The 22,143-nt window shown below is 41.6% G+C and overlaps 1 protein-coding gene across 2 annotated transcripts in view; it reads left to right on the forward strand.

Annotated features, from left to right (window-relative positions):
* LOC124555297 (probable galactose-1-phosphate uridylyltransferase) overlaps positions 1-21,184 on the forward strand; it is a 192,083-nt gene extending 170,899 nt beyond the window's left edge. For both annotated transcript variants that reach the window (XM_047129168.1, XM_047129169.1), the window contains 2 exons: positions 20,744-20,849; positions 20,924-21,184. In XM_047129168.1, the coding sequence (XP_046985124.1) occupies positions 20,744-20,849; positions 20,924-21,020 (203 nt within the window). In that variant the 3' untranslated portion in view covers positions 21,021-21,184. The remainder of the gene's footprint in view (positions 1-20,743; positions 20,850-20,923) is intronic.
* Positions 21,185-22,143: the final 959 nt, after the last annotated feature.

The following is a 22,143-nucleotide window of genomic DNA, read 5'->3' on the forward strand; positions in this document are numbered from 1 at the left end:
GCATTGGCCATGGTTGGGCGACCCATGGTTACCTTCTGCGCTGTGAAGAGCTGCCTGAGTGTCTGTGTAGCGCCTGGTTGACAGTGGCCCATATTCTGGTGCACTGTCCCACTTTGACTGCCAAGTGTCTAAATCTTGGGTTACCGGACTCGTCGCTAATTTTATCTGACAACACCTCATCGGCTGATTTAGTTTTACGTTTTATTCATGATGGTTGGTTTATCATTTGATCTAAGTTTTAGCACATGCCCTTTGTCCCTCTGTGTCCTCCACCCTAGTGCTTCTACGGTGAAGGTTTTAATGTGTTGGAGAGTGGCTGGTTTCTTTTCTATTCTCTTGGTCAGCCAGCAATGGTAATCTGCTTTGTTGTTTTAATCTCTTCATCCCGTTTCTTGCGTTTCTATGGTTTTCTTGTCTCCCTTTTTCCATTTACATGTTTGTTGCACTTAATCGTTCTTGTGATTTTTCCTTTCATTCCGTTTTGAGTTGTCAGTCTCGTTTGTTTTATTCTCACACTTGTGGCATTGTTTTAGTTGGAACAAGGGACTGATGACCTCATTGTTTGGTCCTTTTCCCCCTCTTTTAATCCAACCAACCAACCAGCTTATTGAATCTGTACATTGAGTGGGCAGTGAAGGAAGTGAAAATAAATTTAGAAAGGGAATTACAATTTGCTGAGTCCATTGTAATTGTGTCAGGGCTGGCAAAAGGACTTAGAAAATCAGCTGAACAGATAGATAGTGTCTTGGAGAGATTGTTATGTGAACATAAAAAAAAAAGGTAAAGTAGTGCAGTTGATGAATTTGTGATGTAAATATGAATTAATCACTTCTAGGCGATCACCAGATAATTAGCAATACAATGAAGAAAGGATTAAATCTGATGATTGTGGTTGTGCACAGAAAACTGGCCTAGAATAGTATTGGTATATATTTGTGTGAACATATTTAGAATGAGCGAGGTGTAATAAGGTAAGAAATTGGATTCGCGTTTGGGACAGCAGCAGTTGAAATTTCCAACCAGCCATCCAAATTTATTATTTAAGCAGTTTCTCCTAAATCAGTTAAGGCACATGACCTCACCATCGATGGAATATTAAATGCTTATCTTCCTTCCTTCCTTAAACATACAGAATTTGAGTAATTAATTAAAATACAGTTGCAGTTATTCAATTATAAAAGATGATCTATGCATTGTTAATTAACTCTTTGGCTGTGCTAGACTGCTACAGCAGTCAGTCAGCCATGCCCTGAGTGTGGGTCACTGCTGCATCAGTGGTACCCATGATGCAGTCAGTTACAGTAGAAGTAGTGAGACATATGCTTGTTTACCGTTTAGCTGTGATGAAATACTAGGTCTCTGACTGCAGCATACTGTTGATGGACTCTGAACACACCATATTGTTTGCTTTAAATGCAACAGATTGCATTCCAGTGGACAGTACGTGATTTCACTGGGAGTTAAGTTTCAGCATTATGGGCTGAATTTCACCACATTTTACTTGCTGTAAAACATACACATGACATTTCAGTGTACACAGCTGGACATTAAAATAGCAGCAGCATGAAGGCTACGTACAACAGATGTCAAATTGGCATGAAGTGTACAATTAGTGTTTGGACAATGTTGACTGGAATACACTCTTTCAAATTCTGAAGGTGGCATGGGTAATATACAGAGTGCGAAAGGCTATTTACAAGGATAATGGAATGTAGACAAATTAAGTCAGGTGACGCTGAGGGAATTAGATTAGGAAATAAGACACTTAAAGTACTAAAGGAGTTTTGCTATTTGGGGAGCAAAATAACTGATGATGGTCGAAGTAGACAGGATATAAAATGTAGACTGGCAGTGGCAAGGAATTTATATCTGAAGAAGAGAAATTTGTTAACATCGAGTATAGATTTAACTAGTCATGAAATATGGAACCATTTTCTGAGCCATGTCAAGATGAAGCTGTCAGCTTGTCATCCTTTCTGGTTCAGCAAAGTGTTTTATCAGTGTGACCATCCGGAAATACTAAATCCACAGTTTGGCTGTGCTGTCAGTTTTCCCTAGTCCTTCCAGTTCTTTGTTAATTTTGCACTGAGACTGCAAAAATATGGGTTGTCTTGTGTGGATATGATAACACATCTATCATTATCATAAAACATGTTGTTCAAACCATCACATTCATCAGGGTAATTTGAATAGCATCAGATATTAAGCTGGATAATGCCTGATGAACTAAAACATGAGCTGTCAATGCTCGAGCATAGACATGGCCAGACATCAACTTCTCAAGGCTATTTTCCACATAAATACATGACAGAAGTTCCTTCAGGCTGCTGCTGGCTTCAGTGTAGCCTACTGCTCCCATGAAGGACATTATTGTGTGAATCCCACCAAGACGAATGACGACAGAGTTCAAAATTGGTTCTTGACCACTAGACACTACGTCATATGCTATTACATACCAAGGTTGGCCAAACGCACCTCTTCTATGAAGCCATACCACCCAGGTAATGACACGTGGTCTGACCACTTCACAGAAAGCCACATGAAATCCCAAATTGAAAGCACAGTTTTGCCAGGCAGTGGATGTGATTTTTCAGTATCCCCATTGTTTCCAATCGACAGTAATTTGTTTTTTGAATACTTGTATTTCAACAGGACTTATTTTGTATGAATCTTGAAAGAAATTAAATCCTCTACAACAAAGCTCATTACGCATTCTGCACATAACAAAAAGAGAGAGAGAGAGAGAGAGAGAGAGAGAGAGAGAGAGAGAGAGAGAAGGTGAAACAACTGACATCTAATGTTTTTTCAGACTTCTTGACATTTTTGCAGATTTTCACAGCCCGATATCTCAGTAGACGTTCTGAATTTTCCACCATGTTATATATGAAATTAACAGGACATTTAATGCTCTTTAACAATGCTAATGGCATATTTTTGCCTAAAGCACACTGGAAGTGAGTTACTAAGGAAAAACTGAAAAAGTGCCCTTTCTTAGTGGTTTTTTCAGGGTGGTGGATAACACACAAGGGGGATAAGGTCTAAAACTTGGATTTTTTTAATGAGAAACATACCTGGAAATAAAAATTATTCCACCTTCTGCATCCAACCCCTTTTTCAGAGCTATTTCTTCTAGGCTAATTCGACATCTCACACTTCAAGTTAACAAGAGACATGAGAACATAAGTAGCCATTCATAATGCCGGTAGCTTTGTTGTATTAGCCAAAGAGTTGGCTGAATGTTACACTGACATAAAAATGTGTAAGGTTTTATTGGTACAATGTGTTTTTCTCTGACAGAGGAATGGAGAATATATTGAGACCGTTTTCAATCACACCTGCTCAATTTTATGCCATACCCACCTCTAAGGGCTGAACAAATGAAGAAATGATGTTAGTCTTGAAAAGGCAGAGGTTAGAACTGTGGATGTGTTTGTCAAGGGGATAAGTCCACAAATTGGCTGAGAGATAAAATTTTACTCACCCCCATCTTTACTAGAGGCTGTGCGCCTCACATTGTTGAGGGAAGAAGGTAACCACTTTGGCTTGTCGCCCTCTTGTGGATGTGATGAATGCCACATTTTCAGAACAGAGACAAATTGTATGTGTTGCAAGTGACTTAGGATGTGTAACAGCAAAGTGTCATGCCCCTTGCTCTATTTACTGTAGAGATCAACCACCTAAATAGTGTAGCTGCTCAAGGTATAGGCAGAACAGAGGCTACAGAGGATTTCGGATTTCACAGTAATGGAAGTTATGGACCAGGAAATGGAAGAGGTGCTGGTATGGCCACTGCTCCAAGATCCCAATAAAATCTGCTAACCTAGTTAATTGAGGTGGAAAATCTGATTGTTAGAGGCAACATCTAAGCCAAACTGGTCAAGATTTTAACACTACGATGTCCGGCAACACCACAGTGGTGTCGTGCGCGAAACAGTGGTCAATGGCCGGCAACACTGCAGTGGTGTCGTCTGCATAGTATCGCTCAGTGGCCAGTGACACCTCAGCGGTGTTGTGAGCATAGTATTGCGCAGTGGCTGTCGACAGCACTTTAGTATCTTTTGCATTCTCTTGGTGTTTTGTTTAGGTAACAGTAAGTTACGCACGTCAACAAGTGTTTTGTTTTTATAAGTACTTGTGCCCTTTCATCATGGTGGACGAAGAGACAATAGGATTATTTACGATGAATGCGCAGATGTCCTGTCTGACGTTCCAGATGACTTGGCCGATTGGGAAGAAGACATTGGATGTCAAAAAAATGAAAGTGAAGCAGAATCGTAGGAAGATAGTGAAATACATCCAAGAATAATTCGGCGAATGCTACAGTTGCCAACTGATTCGGTTGCATCAGATGAAGAAGACAGTGCAAAGTGGTGAGACTTTGATATACCGAGGACCAGTAAAAAATTTGAAGGATCCCCGGGTCCAAACATATTTCCCAAAGATACACAGAGTGTTGAGGATATCGTAGAATTATATATTGGGAATGATCTATTTGAATATATTAGCAATGAAACCAACAAGTACTACAGTCAAAATTGCAATAGAAGGAAACTGGATTTAAAAAATGCCAAATTTGCTGACATTACAGGACTTGAACTTAGAACATGGTTTGGGTTTTCTATCCTTATGGAAATTGTAAAAAAAAGCAAGGATCGATGATTATTAGTCAACAAATCCGTTCATAGACACACCGATATTTTGCAAAACAATGTCTCCCAACCGATTCAGACAAATATTATAATTTTTACATTTTTCTGACAGCAACAATACACCAGGTAATGCTGACTGGCTTGTCAAAGTGCAATTCGTAATTGATTATTTTTCCAAAAAGTTTAAAGAAACATTTAATCTAAGTCAAAACATCTCAGTTGATGAAGGACTGATACTGTGGCTTGGGCGGTTAAATTTTAAAGTTTACAATCCATCGAAAATTACGAAATACGACATACTGTGTGATTCGAGTACGGGATACATTTCCTCATTCATGATATATTCCAGCACTCGACAAACTTTGGCAAAAACAGTGATGGAACTATTGACACCATCTGATGGAAAGTGGCATTACCTCTGCATGGATAATTATTATAACAGTGTAGAACTTGCAGAGAACTTACTTGAAAAGAAAATTCGAGTTTGTGGAACGATACAGCAAAATAGAGGATTTCCAGAAAATTAAAGTGCACAAAAGTCAACGTGTTTGAAGCTTGTCATCAACGGAAAGGTGACAAGTGGCCGGCGACAAGCCAAGTAATCTGACTTAGCACTGCCGGCGCAAAGCGAATAAATTTGTACGAGACCTGCAGACGGCAAAGTGTTAATAGACAAAGGTGCTCAGGTGAGCTTTTTAATTAACCTTTGGTGATAAACAGGCATTAAATTTGCTGTGCTATTGCGTTAGTGTACTGGGAACATAACATTTAGTTCATTGTGAACATACTGTGATGATGTAGATATTGGTGAAAGAGATTATGATTTTGATATGGAGGTGCTTAGGAAAACAGGATAGTATTTGGATGTTTATCTGTGGAATGTTTTGCTATGACACTTTCAGGGATTCATGGACATATGGTTGCCAACTGCCCAATACCATGACTCAACATACTCATTTTATGGCGATGACAATGCAAAGGCATGAGTAACTCAAGGAGAAAGAACTGTCCCTTGAATCTGTATTAAATCACATACCTTACCGTCATAAGCACACCAAAATCCAAGAGTCTGCAGGAATTATTTTTCTGATCGATACACTTGCCAGAAACTGAGTACATGTGAAGAGACACATGCGCTGAGCCAAAAGCATTAACAGAGAGATACCTGTTAGTGGTTTCTTAGATGACTTCAGAACACAAGCTATTAGAATTCCGTGTGGAACAGTACTCGTCAGTGTTCAAGAAATAATGTCACGAAATTTTGAGAACTTACAGTTGTGTTAGTAGAGACAGAAAGTGGTCTGTGAATAATCAAAAACTGTTGCCAATCCTGGATGTGTGCAATCGCCCCACCTACAAAGATACAATTGTGGGAGAAGTTAATACATTTTTCAGAGGTGGACAGGAACCTGTTGTATAGGTTATTGGAGGAATACTGGTGGCTGTTTATAGAAAGACATTATTTACCAGCCACAGAGCTAACACAACATAAAATTCGAACTGGGAGTGCATGGTCAATAGCTCAGAGACCATACCACATTCCCTGTCATTTATCAGTCATAGAAGAAAGCATCCAACATCAGTTAGATGCCTCTGCCAGGCACTTAACTGTGATTTGCAGAGTATCCATGTAGATGTAGATGAATAATTAAGCCTACCTCTAGCCTATGGACATTGCCCATTGGCAGAGTACCTAAAAAGAACATCAGTGGAGAAAACTTACCACCTCTTAGTGATATGCAAACAGAAAACTGGCATTGATGAAATGCTCAACCACTTTGAAAATTAAAAAATATTTCACCACTAAAAAGTATTTCACCACCCTGGATATGAGGCCTCGATATCACCAGGCACCATCTGTTCCTGAGGATATACTCAAGATGGCACCTTCTGTGCCTTCTGAGCTGTATGAATTATTCATAATGCCTTTTGGTTTAAATCCATCAACTAGTTTGGAGAGGTTTGCAAATTTATTATTGTGTGGATTGAAACCAACAAAATGTTTAGTGTATCTCAATGATATCATTGTATTTTCGCAGACAGTTGAGGAACATAAAGGATGCTTGAGAAGTGCACTGCCGTGTCTACAAAGTGGTATCTTGAGCTTAAAACTAGAGAAATGTTCCTTTGCTAAATCTCAGGTGCGATACGTGGGCCACATTATAAGTTCTGTGGGCATTAAATTTGATCCGCATTTCACTGAGACCATTGGCAACTTTCCTATGCCAAGAAATGTAAAGGAACTACAATTATTTTTGGGTCCAGCCAATTATTACCACAGATTTGTGCAAGATTATGCAACCTTCACAAAGCCTTGTGAGAGAAGGGGTACCTTTCAGTTGGTCTACTGAATGTGATGCAGCAATGAATTGAAGAGTTTTGCAAAATCTTTCCTCTTAGTTTATCTGGATTTTGAGAAACCATTCATTGTCATGTGATGCTTGCAATAACACTGTTGGCTGTTTTCTAAGTTAGGAACAAGGTGGTGTCAAGCACCATCTGGTTATGCACCCCACCAGCTTAACAAAGCAAAAATTAATTACAATGCTACCAAGGATGAGTTGCTAAGTCTATTTTTGGGTGTGAATTATTCGCAGTGTTATCTCTGCAGATACGTTCCACAGTTACTACGGTTTCTAAATTAAAGAGATCTGAGTAGCTGATTGACACAAAGGGCTCTGAAACTGAGTACGATATGCTCTGCCAGAGACCTGAGAAATTGCACCAACAAGTTGACCCATTCTATGGGTTACAAGCAAATGAAGTATTTACAGATGAATTGCAGAGAGTACAGTAACAGGATGAAAAGTGTCAAACTTGTCACATCACAGGAATTTGTGTCTAAAGATGGTATTTTATATTGCAAAACAATGCAAGGAAACGGTCTGGTAATACCAAAACTACTTCAGTACTGTATTATTACACAGTGTCATGACAGTGTTGAAGCTCACCATAGTGGAACTCCAAGGGACTCAGCATTCATTTGCTGGGTACGGGCCATAATACCCCGGGGTTCCTGAACTGGGGACGGTAAGCGCCACCAGTCCTGCCACTGTCACCTCTGGGCATCTTCAGTGACCACTGTACGATGCAGTGGTGGAATGTTGTTTGTTACAGGGAACGGGGATCTTGGCTTGACTGCCCTGATCCTGAGGTTGGTAACAACCTCTAGTAAAAAAAACCTGAATCTCAATGTGTGCTGCGCACTGATACAAAGCATGGCTGTTGAGGTGGAACACTCATTAGTGGGCAACATCTGGGGAACCTCCTGCACCTTAGTTGTGTAGCACACAGGGTTTAGGTAGGCTTTGATTTCCCTAGCTGGTTGTGGGACCGAGATGGAACCCACAAAAGTTTCTCCTTCTCGTCTCAGCAGAATGGGTGGACCACGGGGGGTGGGGGGTAATCAACACTCAATCCAACAAGAGCGATCATGTAGTCAGGTAGACATCCTGACTCATGGGTTTTTCAGAGTACCTGTGGTAATAGTAACAGACCTTGTGCTGCTGGTCAGAATGTGTTTATAATGGTTAAGAGGAAAGAGGGCAGCTTCAGTTTTGCCTTTCTATATCCAAAAGGGATTAGAGGGAATTTGTGGCACTTTAAAATCTGTCAAGTGCTTGTGCAAGGGATACTGTTAGTGGAAACTCCTTCCCAGTAAGTAGCGAACATTGAATCAGCTGGATGCCTAAGGGAATTTGCCATAGAAACGTAGCTCCACAACACATTGAACTACAGCAAAGGTGTTGTCATGCAGAGATCTGGCAGACATTCCGAAAGAGGAACTAAGAGCTGAGTGGGCCCAAGAAGCCATCATGGATGTGCAAAATACAATGAAAAGGGTGGATGGCGATCTGGTCAAATCAGACTCATTTATCCTCACTTTCAGTATCACAAAACTCCCAGAGCATGTTAAGGTAGGTTTACTTCATTTAAACTTGCAGCCCTCTGACCCCAACCCAATGTGCTGTTTTAAATGCCAGCATCTTTGGCACACCACCTTAATATGTAAGGTGGCAAATGTGGCAAGGCCACCCATGGAGGAATTGGTTGTTCATCTCCAAAGTGTGTCAATTGCTCTTGGGATCACACTGTCTGGAGTAGAGACTGTGGTGTCTTCCTTGAAGAAAGGAAGGTACAGGAGATTAAGCCAACAAAGCACATCCCTTATAGTGAGGCCAAAAAGATCTATAAGACCGTGCAGCCCCTACGTTCTCTACCTCCTTTGCTTAAGTTCTTCCTCAGCCAGTTCAAAAACCAGATGGTGCTGTAATAATGGAGGTTGCTAGTGTCGGCATTAACACTTGCATTTGTCAGTGCACGTTTCGAACTGCAGTTATTTCAGAGCCCACAGCCCCATCCTTCCCCCCCTCCCCGAGAACGTAAGATAAAACCACAGTTGCCACCACCATGGAACTCCCAGTACCTCTAAAGGCAGTGTGTGGTAAAAAATTCAGCACTGCCGCTACAGCTGCTGCATGTGATAGTTCCTACAAAACTGTCCCAGGGAAAAAAGCAAATGGGGAAGCTTCCAACACATGGTAAAGCCAGGCAGTAGACCATTAAATCATGTTGATGTCATTCGACCTGACGATTCTGCTGCTTCTGCTTGAGACTGAATGGAATGTGAAGTCAGCCTGGGCCAACCATTTTGCCCCAAGGCTGAACCTTCACCCATTGTGGGCCCTCCAACCTGGAGGAAAGACAGAGTGAAAGTTTCTACAACCTCCATCATAAATGGCTCTCATACTACACTGGAACATGAATGGGTTCAGAACCCACATGGAGGAACTGAAACTAAAACTCCTAGCACAGGTACACCTCATGGTGTTGTTTCTACAAGAAACACATTTTAAAGCCACTGACTGTGGGGCTATGCTCTCAACTGAAAGGGTGACCTGATTGGGAAAAGAGACAAGGGAGGGGTTTGCTGTGTTTGCTAATAACATATGCCACTCCTCTGCTCTCTCCTTGGTTAGTGTCCTACAAGCAGTAGCCATTGCATTTCATTTGGGCCAGATCATCACTTTCTGTTCACTGTTCTTACCTCCACAGGATGCAATAGACGCTGAGGCTGTCATGGATCTTATAAAACAACTCCCCTGCCCATTTCTCCTACTGGGTGATTTCAGTGCACATAATGTCTTGTGGGACTCTAACTATACCTGCTGTAGGGGTCAAGTCTGGGAGAACCTCATCTCATTTCAGGAGCTGTGCATCCGCAGCCATCAACCTGTCTTTCTACTCTCCAACCCTTGCAGACTCGGCTCAGTGGGCAGCATCCAATGATCTCCATCAGTGAGCACTTCCCAGCGTGGATCCACCTACTGGATGGAGCATTATGTGAACAGAAGCCATCGAAACAGATTGTCAGCAGGACAAACTGAATGCTGTTCAACCAGCTGGCTGTATTTGCACCCAGTAAGTGTCCAGGAATAGGTGGACCATATCACACAAGTGATCCATCGTGCCACTGACTGGAGGTCATCTTCGAATGCAGCCTGTACCTTGTCGGACTCATGAGTGCTGCTCGGCAATCCAAGTCAGCCGTGTGGCTCTCTGATGGTGTAAATACCACCCAACAGTAGACGATTTCACAGCCTTTGAGTCACGAGAGCCAACTCTCATGCGTAATTATGGGGAGCAAGAAAAGATCATGGCAAAGATTCTTAGACTGTTTATCAACTGTTCTACTTATTCTACAAAAGTAAGAGAAGCTATCTGGAGGCTTTCTGGTAAACACAATCATTTACCAGCAACAGCAGTGGTGAAACAGGTGTCCCCAAACAATGCCTGGAGATGTTGCTCAGACCAAGATACAGCATTTTTCTGTCACTACTGCCTGTGCCAGCCAGGATTCAGCATTTTGCCACTACCATGTGACTGTAGAGAGGGGTAAACTGGACTTAAGATCCACCAGTTCTGAGTCTCATAACTGCCCTTTCTTCATGTGGGAGCTGGAATCGGTACTGTCTGAGACTTGTGATATTAGACCCGGTTGTTACCAAATCTGGCAGCTTGTGGAGAAAAGCGATTTCAATACCTCTCCTCAAAGCATGAAAGTACCACCCACATCCCTGTAGTTACCGGGAGTGTCACCTTAACGAACTGTGTAGCAAGGGCCCTGAAGCAAATGGTTAACTGTCATCTGTTCTGGCTTTTAGATACCAGGCAACGTCTTAGCTGCTCTCAGTATGGATTCCAGAGATTTCGATCCACTTAGACAATGTGACCCTACTAGAGGCAACTATTCAGCAAGCTCTCCTATGTAACAGGGTGTATACGACCCGGGACATTCAGGAAAAACCCGGGAATTTTTTCGTTCGGGAGAAAACCGGGAAAAACCCGGGAATTTTTTAGAATTCTGTGAATTTTTCATTGTTTTAGTTACCAGTCATATTTTTGTGATTTTGACTGGTAAGAACCAATACTCTAACGAAGGATATTACTGTATCCCGCTTTTGCAGAATAATACTGCAGCAACAAAACACAAACGAGAGAAAAAAAAAACGAAAATAAGACTTGAGTCGCAAAGGAAATGCGCCATATACAACAACAAAACACTGTGCTCATACAAGCGTCTGCCAACGAAAGCGTGTCAAAGGCTTTAGGAAAAATATGCAGTGCTTCCTACCAACAAATTGCCTCTGATGAGCGTGACGTAGTTGAGTCGCGTGTGAGTAGTACATTCTTCTGGCTACAGATGTGTGGCTTGGCGTCACTATCTAAATTGCTCTGGTTCAGAAATCGTAAATCCGGGGCTGATGCACAGAGCAGTCTGAGCTGTAGTGGGGAGTTGTGTAGTCTCCATGTGACCTGTGTTTACGTTTAGTGATTTTGCTGTTTCCTCTTCGGTTATTGCTCTCACATTAAATGAAAACAAAAAGGGTTTCTGTGGCCAGGAGCTACCAAATGAATTAAAATACGTTCGCATAATTACGGAAGGCTAAAATATGTTGCTAGTTTAAGGTTTTATTTCCACCTTTCTGACAGTCAAGCATTAATTGCCTTGCAGAACAATGAAGTTATTTTTGTCTGTTTGCTAAAGAGATTTGGCTTTTATTAATCTTTTGCACTGTTGTAGTCAATTTATTTGAAACAAAGTGTTTAATTTCACACTGTTGGCTAGTTTCAACTGTTCGCTGCATTTCAAGTGCATGTTTTCCTAGCTCGTATGGCATTATGCCACAATGATTAACCAAACATGAGATAATAGAGTACTGGTACTCAAGAAAATTTACATCCGAATCTGGACATAGGATTGTGCACTTTAAGCTCAATTATGCATTTTAGTATGGTTCACCAAATTCCGATGCTCTTGAAGTATCCTTTGATGTCTTGTTTCTTTTATGACATAATGCAAGATCTTTTAATGTTTTACACGTACGAACATGCGGGCTTCCTGCGTCATCGTAACTGCGCAGGCGCAGTGACGCCTGTTATCTGGAGCTCTCTGGCAACTGCTGAAACGAACCAATTTCTAGCAGGCCACGGGAAAATATTGCGAATGATGGTTTGAAAAGTGTTAGTTTCAAAGTAAATTTCTTTTTACGAAAGATGAACTATGTGTGAGAATGTACGATGAATTTCTTACATCACAGAGCGTTTGACTCTCATTCAAAAATCAACTCTTTGAGGACGACAATCTAGAAGAATTTCGATCTCAGAAGATCAGACATTTACGTCGTTATTAAAAATTTCACTGGCGCATTGTGTGATGTTTCTTAAAGTGTAACATGCTTTAAAAGATCACCATTATATGTGGAAGCTTAGCTTCTCTTGCAGCTTATTAATCTTCGAGATGAATATTATTTGTGAAAGCTTTGTTTTTCTTGTAGCAACACTATGTCTATTAATTTCGACCATTAACTTTTCTTTTTTGTGTGTTCGCGCTGCTTAAGAGTGATCTTGCTATTGGTTGACTACATCACGTGTCCTATGCTAGCATCAGCTGGCGAGATCACGTGACATGAGCTATGACTGGCTCACAAAAGCGAGTCGCAATCTCGATTTCATTGCTTTGGAAAGTAACATGCAGTGTTTCGTGGCATTAGAATTTATACCTCCGTAACACGAAAAAATGCAGCATACATGCCGGCCGTGGTGGCCAAGCGGTTAAAGGCGCTACAGTCTGGAACCGCGTGGCCGCTACGGTAGCAGGTTCGAATCCTGCCTCGGGCATGGATGTGTGTGATGTCCTTAGGTTAGTTAGGTTTAAGTAGTTCTAAGTTCTAGGGGACTGATGACCTTAGAAGTTAAGTCCCATTGTGCTCAGAGCCATTTGAACCATTTTTTTTGCAGCGTACATGTTGCTGCACATCAAAGATCTTTCCAAAACATGTTTATTTTCCCCCTGGGTTTCGTTTTCTAAAGTGCCGGCAAATTCTACTTCTTTGTAGTAAACCATAAACATTCTAAGGATTGATAAGTTTTACAGTGCTGAGGAAAAGTATACTGTCGGTTAATACGGAAAAGGTGTATTTTCAACTGGGAGAAAGTGTATTTTCAACCGGGAAATCCGGGAAAACTCCGGGAATTTTTTTTCCTTGTCATTGTATACACCATGTGTAAGCATCACTGTGTTGGTATATTCTTTGCATCAGGAAGGCATATGACACCATTTGGAGACACAGTATTCTAGAGCTACTCTGTCAGTGGAGATTTCGTGGCCAGCTCCTCATCTTCATACGGTCCTTCCTGTGTAAGTGCTTTTTTACAGGTCCTGCATTTTTTAGGTCCTGAGTTAGTTGGTGACATTTACCACACCTGAAGGACCTTAGAGCAAGGGCCCAGAACGCACTCAACAGTTTGAAGTGTCGTAGCCACAGGTCTTGGGGAGCAGACAGGGCACGTCTGCTCCAGTTTTATAGGGCTTTCATGCGAACAGGACTGGACTGTGGGTGCACAGTGTATGGGTCAGTGAAGCCTTCTTACTGGCAGCTTGTTGACACCATACACCATGAGGCTATCAGACTGGCCAAGGGCACTTGCAGGATCAGCTCCATACCCAGTCTGTGCTGAGGCTAGTGAACAGCTATATACAATCAGACAACAACTCCTCATGGTGGATCAGGTGTGTACATTCCTTGCTAATCCTAGTTCACCAGCATACCATACTGTTACTCGTTCAGCTATGAAACACTTCTTTACCAATTGTCCATGGGCTGTTAGGTTTTTAGGGATATGCGTGAAGTGTGTGCTGGAGTCCCTAAGTGTGGCGCATGTGCAGGCTCAAATCCGGGATTTTAACTGGCTGACAGGCTGGTTACTACGGAGGCCCAGGTTAAGTTTAGATTTAGTGCAGAACAGGAGAGATTACACTTCTGCTTCTTTTTTAAATACGATATTTACTGACATTTTCAATGAGCACTACAACTGTGTAGCTGTATTCATGGGTGGGTTTAAACTGATGGATTCCATTGGCTGCACTGTTGCTTTTTCCAGATTGTGTCCTCAAGATTCGGTTGCTTCCAGAGTTTACTGTATTTGATGCCAAATTATCCATGACCTTAATGGTGATGGAGCAAATGAGATCTTCCATGCCTAGAGTTTACTGTATTCGATGCCAAATTATCCATGACCTTAATGGTGATGGAGCAAATGAGATCTTCCATGCCTGCTAAATTCCTCATTTATTTTGACACTCTGAGTGCTCTCTCTGCAGTATATGTATCCAGCCAAAAAATACGAGGGGTGTTTGAAAAGTCCGTGGAAAAATAAAAACTACTTATGTGTTTGGAGTAAACCTTTTTTATTTTTCGGCATAGTCTCCTTTTAGACTTACACACTTCATCCAACGCTGTTCTAATTTGTTGATCCTTTCCGAATAATAGGATTTGTCCAAGTCTGCAAAATAGCTATTAGTTGCTGCAATCACCTCCTCATGTGAATAAAATCTTTGTCCCACCATCCATTTCTTCAAATTGGGGAACAAATAGTAGTCCAAGGGAGCCAAGTCTGGAGAATAGGGGGGATGTGAAACGAGTTGGAATCCTATTTCCATTAATTTTGCGAGCACAACTGCTGAGGTGTGTGCTGATGCATTGTCATGATGGAAAAGGACTTTTTTGCAGTCCAATCGCCGGCGTTTTTATTGCAGCTCGGTTTTCAAATTGTCCAATAACGATAAATAATATGCACCTGTAATAGTTTTACCCTTTTCCAGATAGTCGATGAGGATTATCCCTTGTGAATCCCAAAACACAGTAGCCATAGCCTTTCCGGCCGAAGGCGTGGTCTTCGCCTTTTTTGTTGCAGATTCTCCCTTGGTAACCCATTGCTTAGATTGTTGTTTGGTCTCAGGAGTATAGTAATGTATCCATGTTTCATCCACTGTGACAAAACGACTCTTAAAGTCCTGCAGATTCTTCCTGAACAGCTGCAAACCATACTTGCAACACTTCACACGATTCCGTTTTTAGTCAAGCACGAGCAATCGCAGAACCCATCTTGCTGATAGCTTTTTCATGTCCAAATGTTTATGCAAAATATTATGTACCCATTCATTTGAGATGCCCGCAGCACTGGCAATCTCACACACCTTAACTCTTCTGTCATACATCACCATATCATGGATTTTATCAATGATTTCTGGAGTCATAACTTTGACAGGGCATCCAGAACGTTCAGCATCACTTGTGCCCATATGGTCACTCCGAAAATTCTGAAACCACTTATAAACTGTTCTTATCGTAGGTGTAGAGTCAACGTAATGTTTATCAAGCTTCTCTTTAGTCTCCTAAGGCGTTTCGCCTTTCATAAAGCAAAGTTTAATCACCACACGAAATTCTTTTTCGTCCATTTTTTTGACAATCACTCAACTTCCTTGACTCACACAAATGGCAAACAGAAAGAAATAGACCAATATAGTTGAAACTTGGTGTGCATTCTTTCCAAAGATGCTACTAACTAAACATGACCTCGATACGCACCAGTGGTGCCGTCTCTTGGACTTTGCACGGACTTTTCAGTTGCCCCTCATATCCCACAATATCCAGGACGCCATATTCCACTTACAAAGGCTGGGGAAGGAGGTGTCTTTTTGCTGGATGCCAGACCACCTGGATTTTGTTGGGAATGAAAGGGTGGAGGGAGCCGCCAAGAAGGCATGTTGTGACCCTTGGTTACTTCAGCGTATCAGCCCGCTACATACTATATTCTTTCTGTGGAGATACAGAGTCGTACATCAAAGGGAAGATAAGTGGCAGGAAGTGACAGTAAAGTGTCTAGTAAAGCCCACAATGTGACGGTGGCTGGCGGTGGCGTACCTCCTTTCAGCCAAACAGATGAGATGAGGTTCTCTTTACTTGTCTTAGACTACAGCCTTGTAATGCATGGCATCTTGCTGTGGCGAGGGATGCTCCCATGTGTGGTGCTTGCAGTGTACATGGCACTGTGTGCCACATTTTCTTAGACAGTATTATATTTCCAGACCAGAGGGCAGCAGCAGATTTCCTGACAGATCTTCTGTCTATTTTAAGTAACATTCAAACTAATGTGATGAGAGTTTTAAGGTTTAGTGATGCATTCAACTTGTTTCCTAAAATTTTAGGGAGATGTTCGTAATATGTTAACACAGATACTGGCTCACACATGTCTTTTGTAAGTGGTCAGCCATATACATTTCCCTGTGCCATTATTTTAGCTTCTCTTTAGTTGTACTTACATTTTAACCCCAGGTGTAGCACTTTCCACCCTTTCTTCATTGTCCTAAGGCCTGTGAGATAGAACAGTTGTGTGGGTCAAAGCAAGTGCAAGTGGGAGTGAGTGTCATTTTATAGCTTTTCTCTTCACTATGTGACAACTATTTTAGTCATTGTATCCACATTTGTCACAAGAACTGAGGAATTCATCAAGTGTAGTGGAAGACCACCTCTTGTGCACTAGCTTGTAAGAGAAGAAGAAAGCATTTTACTGCAGCCACAACCATTGGACCAAGTAAGCAAGATATAGCAGCCATAAATGTTGACATCGGTAGATAATATAGAATGTTGAAGCAGATTCTTAGCACCAATCTCCCTCAACAGTTTGCTAATAACCTTGCCATTGAGCGCTCGTAAGCTCCAAAGACACACACTCCCCCAACAGTTGAATGAATCATGAAAGTGAACTTGGGCTTATGATGCAGCTGTCAGATGACAACCTAGCACCCATCAGTGCAGTTACAATCAATTCCTCCACTAAGTATATCGCCCCGAAAATGAACAGATGTTGGTGGACAGAGGACATCACACCATTATGTTCTTACTGTAGATGTCCTGGACACATTGTATGCTGCTGCAGAGAAAGAAGTAAAGTTTCCTACGACAGTTACACCCAAGACATCAACCGTCACACCCATTTTATTAACACCCAAGACATCAACCGTCACAACCATTTTATTAATGCCAGTCGCCAGGAGATGATAATAGTCGAAATGCGGGACAACGCCCATTGCCATACCCTGGACAAGCTCGCTCCCCAACATGCTATTTCCTATAGCCCTGCAGATGTACCATCCATTTACATAGCTGCCAAATATGGGAAAACTAAGTGAGGTGACGATCTATGAAGGTGAGGCTATCACAGATGGAAACCCTCTATGCATGACAATCCCCAAAATCTTAAGAAATCTCGTTATCATCATCGATGGCCAATCTGCCCAGGTGCTAGTCAACTCGGGGCAATCCTTTTATTCACAGATGAAACTTCTTGAAGACATCACAGGTAGTCATCGACAGTGGAAAATAAATGTACCAGATTGACAAAGCTATTTCAACAAGCACGCACAAAATACTGCTCTGGACAGTTTTTGCTGTTAAAGATGTTTGTTATCCCACCATCATAAATAAGATGAGTTCCAGATGCTCAACTAAACTGTAATGTTTTGTCGATTGCAAAAAGCTACTCAGGCTTGTGAAAGGAATCTACTTGCCAGCATCAATCACAAGCAGGTAGGTGATCCAGAACTTTGGATCACTAAATCTCACAAGTTGCCACAACTCGCACGTAAAGGTATGTGCGTAGGAACAGCTGGACCAGTCAGGAAAGACAACTTCATTCCACCAATGACGAATTGTGCTCCACTATCACTGCAAACAATGCAGAGGAGGAAGCTACTATCAAACTGCTTGACCAATGTACAACTTCGGCAAGCGTTAGTGACTCTGCACCAATTTTTGAATGCTTTCATATCCGGACTTCAGAAAAGAGATACTAAGTGGCCCATCATAAAATACTGCATCCACATTGAATATCATCAACCAATTAACCGGCACATGTATAGGATATCACTGCTGAATGATGGATAATCTGGGAAGAATTGTGGCAGATGCTGCAAGATGACATCATTGTACTTTCCATGCCCTTAGTGCTCTCCTGTGGCCCTCATGAAGAACGAGGATGGCACATAGCGTGTCTTCATCAACTACCGGCAACTGAAAAAAAAAATCATGAAAAACATCTACCCATTGTGTGCATTGATAACACTGCAGGCTGCTTGAAAGGAGCAAGATATTTCTCAACTATGCACATGCAGACAGGCAACTGGTAAGTCAGTGCTGATGAAACTGCATTTTTTCAAAGATGTTTGAAGAACATGTAAGTCACCTTACAGCCTGTTGAAGTGTGTTCGAACTGCAGGACCCTGCATGAACCTGTAAAAGCTCTTTGTCACCCAATAAATAAAAATCTTGGGTCATCTAATAAATGACAATTAGTCCACCTCAATCTCGAGAAAAAAAAAAGCACAAAAGTTTTCCAACTCGGCAGCACTCTTTTGTTGTGAGGAGCTTTTGTTGGAATGTGCTTGTACATCGACTCATTCATAAAGGATTTCTGTACCAAAGCACACCCCCTTACAAGAAGTACTGCAGGGATGCTCCAAATTTTCCTCTAGTGAGGCACAGAAATGAGCTTTCGTTGCTCTTAAGGATGCACAAAAGTAATCTTCAGTCCCAGCATTCAGTGACAAAGACTGCAAGGCAGCACTTCACACTGATGGTATCTGTTGTGAGGTAGATGCTGTTCACAAAGATGCTAAAAAATTGTAACTTATGCTTCGAGAGTACTTTCCAAGTCCAAGATGGACTACTGTACAACTGAGGAAGAGTGCCTTGCAGTTTGTCAGGCCATTATCAAGGTCCAGCTGTATTTATCCATCAAACAGTTCACTGTTGTGATGTGCTGATTAGCCAGAAGGCTCCATTGGGTAGCGGCCTCACCTCCATAGATGGTTTCCTCGCTTATTTTTCATGGATTCGGCAGCTAGGCAAGTGTATGGTATCTTTGTGTGGTGATGGGGAAAAGTATGTTGGGAAAATCGATTCTGTTAACTGGTGAGATGGGTGCTGAGGCTTGTGGAGTTCGTCATCACAGTGATATGCAAAAATGAGCTCAAACACAGGGACATTAACTGCCTTTCAAGAAACCCTTTGGTGGAATTTCGTTGCTTGTGGGACATCATCTGCGAAGTTAAAAATTATCACCCTTAATCCAGAAGACAAAAATGCAGAGACATTGTCCATGTCCTCCGTATGAAGTTCTACTACAGTCCTAAGGCAAAGGTTGACAGTGAAGGCATCTTATTCAAGAAAACTGAAGACTCACTCGATGACTGCAAAGATGCAATGAGAAACTCGTTATACTGAAGAGGATGTGACAACACGACGAGGACGTGGGATCCACCAGTGCTGCCATACATAGGACTAATGACCAGCGACCATTAATGTTTCTCCAGGAGAGCGAGCAATCCCTTGAGCTGAAATCACTTTGAAGATCATCATTGAAAATTTCAGTGCGTCAAACAGGTGCTTGAATCTTTTTAAAAAAAACATCATAATCTGTCGTTTCAAAATGTAAGTGGAGAAAGTGAGACTCTAGTCATTGAAAGTGTAAGCTATTGGGAGAACATTACTTTATATTAACAGATAAATTTTCAGGCTTATGAAACTGGCATCTTTTATCATTTTGTTCCTGCAAAATTGTGTTCTAGGAAGGGAGAAGAATGTCATGAAGGTAAATAGTGAGAGAAGTGAAAAGTTGCCCCCACTATTAACTTCTAGGTGTTTCCAGAACACAAAAACGCTACTTTTTACTCAAAACAGAAGTCGCTGAGGATGACAAATCTTTGACTTTTCAGCCATTTAGATGCCAAGATGGGCACAGCAGGAAGGGAAAATGTACTTATGATTGACGTTTCGACTTTACATCCCAAGAAAACAAAATTTCTGAGGAATGTAAATGTTGTGTTGTTCCTCCAAGCTGCATAAGTCATCTGCAGCTGCTGGACCTAAGCATAATTCACTCCGTTAATGTCAAATATAGAGTAGCAGCCATGTAGATGTCAACTTCATTCTTTGAGAAGATGAAACTGATAAGACTGATTATTGTGCAACCTATGCATATGGTTTTTACCATCTGGAATTTTGTAGCCTAACACAAGATACTGTGTTAAATTGTTTCACAAAGGCACATCTGGTACATCAATTGCTGTTGAAGATACTTCCGGAAGAAGACTGGTGTAGCAAAACCGATATTTCTGAAAATACAACATTCTAGGACATTATTTTTTTGTGTTGATGATACTCTGACTTCCGTAACTGAGAGTGGGGCAAGTGAAATGCCTATGAGGCAACGAAGAAGAAAAGAGGGTGTTCCATCAAATATTGCTGTTGACCAAGGAATTGGTACTGTGTGGAACTTTTTTTACTCTCTTAATGCAGATGAATCAATTAAAACTTATAACCAGCTGGAGCGACAACTTCTTTGACTATTGTATGCTAGGAGTTAAAAACAAGACTTCTTGGTATATAAAAAAAGGATGTGTTCTGTGAAAGTTGTGATAAATATATATTTATTGTATTTAAATTTTTTGCACAACATGTTGGTAATTTTGTAATTAAATAGCACTTACATCACCTAAATATGCTTGAATTACGATTCTGGGTCACTCCTTCCATGTACTTTGACAAAGACCCTATTTACGGAAAAAATATTTGTGTTCCCAGAGATTTGTTGAAAACATGGTTTACTGTATTACACCTGCACACACTTTTGTGTCAAGAGAAGACGTTTAGAAAGTAGTGCTTTTACTTTTTTTACTTTTTCTGTTTAAGGTGCTCCTACTGGCCCATACAAAGACAATGGTGATCATTGGCTGTTCCATGGGATTTATTATCCTCCCCTCCTTCGATCAGCAACTGTAAAAAAATTTATGGTTGGGTGAGTAATTGTGTTAATGTTGTTTTGCAACTGCATTAGACAATTTTTATATAAATTGTTCTGTATGATTTCAGATATGAAATGCTGGCACAGTGCCAACGTGATTTAACTCCGGAGCAGGCTGCAGAAAGACTAAGAAATTTGTCAGAAATACATTACAAACAACAATGATTTCAGCAGGAATGTACTTGTAATGTGCAAGCTCATCACAAATCTATTTGCCAAACTTGTTACTTTATCCACAAAATCGTTTACTTGAGATGCTATTTGTAAAAGATTGTTTACAAAGATGTATTATGTAGCAATAAAAATGTAGTGAACATGTTGTTAATGAAGTTTAATGTATTATCTCATGGCCCCTGTTTCATATGCGTCGTGCGTGTGTGCCCCCCCCCTCCCACACACACACACACAGACTGGGTGTTCAGGCCAGACTGAAATTGAAGTGTGTTGAATGGGAGCAACAATCCATAGTGGAGCAGGGAAGGGGGAGGGCTAGCTGGGTATGGATGGGGGAAGGGGAAACAGGGCTGCCTGGCAGAGTGCAGAAGCTAGAGGTGGCAGACAAGGTTACCTGGTGCCACGTTGGGAAGCTGTGGGGAAGGCAGGGAAAGAATAAAGAGTGGAAAGGAGAGGAGCAGAAATGGGGCAAAAGATTAGTAGGTGCATTGGCAGAGAGCAGTGCACAGTGAGGGTGAGGAGGTGATAGGACAGAGACTGTTGGGTGGAGGGTGTAAAGACAGTAGGAGGTTGAGATTGGGGTGATTTTGTGAGTGAGCAACGTGTTGTGACTATAACTCCCATCTGCACAGTTTAGAAAAGCTGGTGATGGATGGGAGAATCCAGATGGCCCAGGTTGTGAAGCAACCATTGAAATGAAGCATGCTATGTTCAGCTGTGTGTTGTGGAACAGTGTGGTCCACTTTACTCTTTGTTACTGTTTGGCAGTGGCCATTCATCTTGGTGGATAGCTTATTGGTTGTCATATCAATATAAAGAACTGAGCAGTGATTGCAGCAGAAAAAATGGAAATGAGCGTATGGGATTGTTGGCTGGGAGGCCCCATCCGGGGAAGTTCGGTTGCTAAATGCAAGGCTTATTTTAGTCGACGCCACATTGGGCGACTTGCGTGCCATTGGTGAGGATGAAATGATGATGAGGACAACACAACACCCAATGCACGAGCAGAGAAAATCTCTAACCCGGCTGGGAATCGAACCTGGGCTCGCTTGCATGGGAGGCGAGCATGTTACCACCCAAATAAGCAGGCGCGCATTGCAGCAGAGCTGGTACA

Source organism: Schistocerca americana, chromosome X (genome assembly GCF_021461395.2).
Source record: "Schistocerca americana isolate TAMUIC-IGC-003095 chromosome X, iqSchAmer2.1, whole genome shotgun sequence".
Lineage (NCBI taxonomy): Eukaryota > Metazoa > Arthropoda > Insecta > Orthoptera > Acrididae > Schistocerca > Schistocerca americana.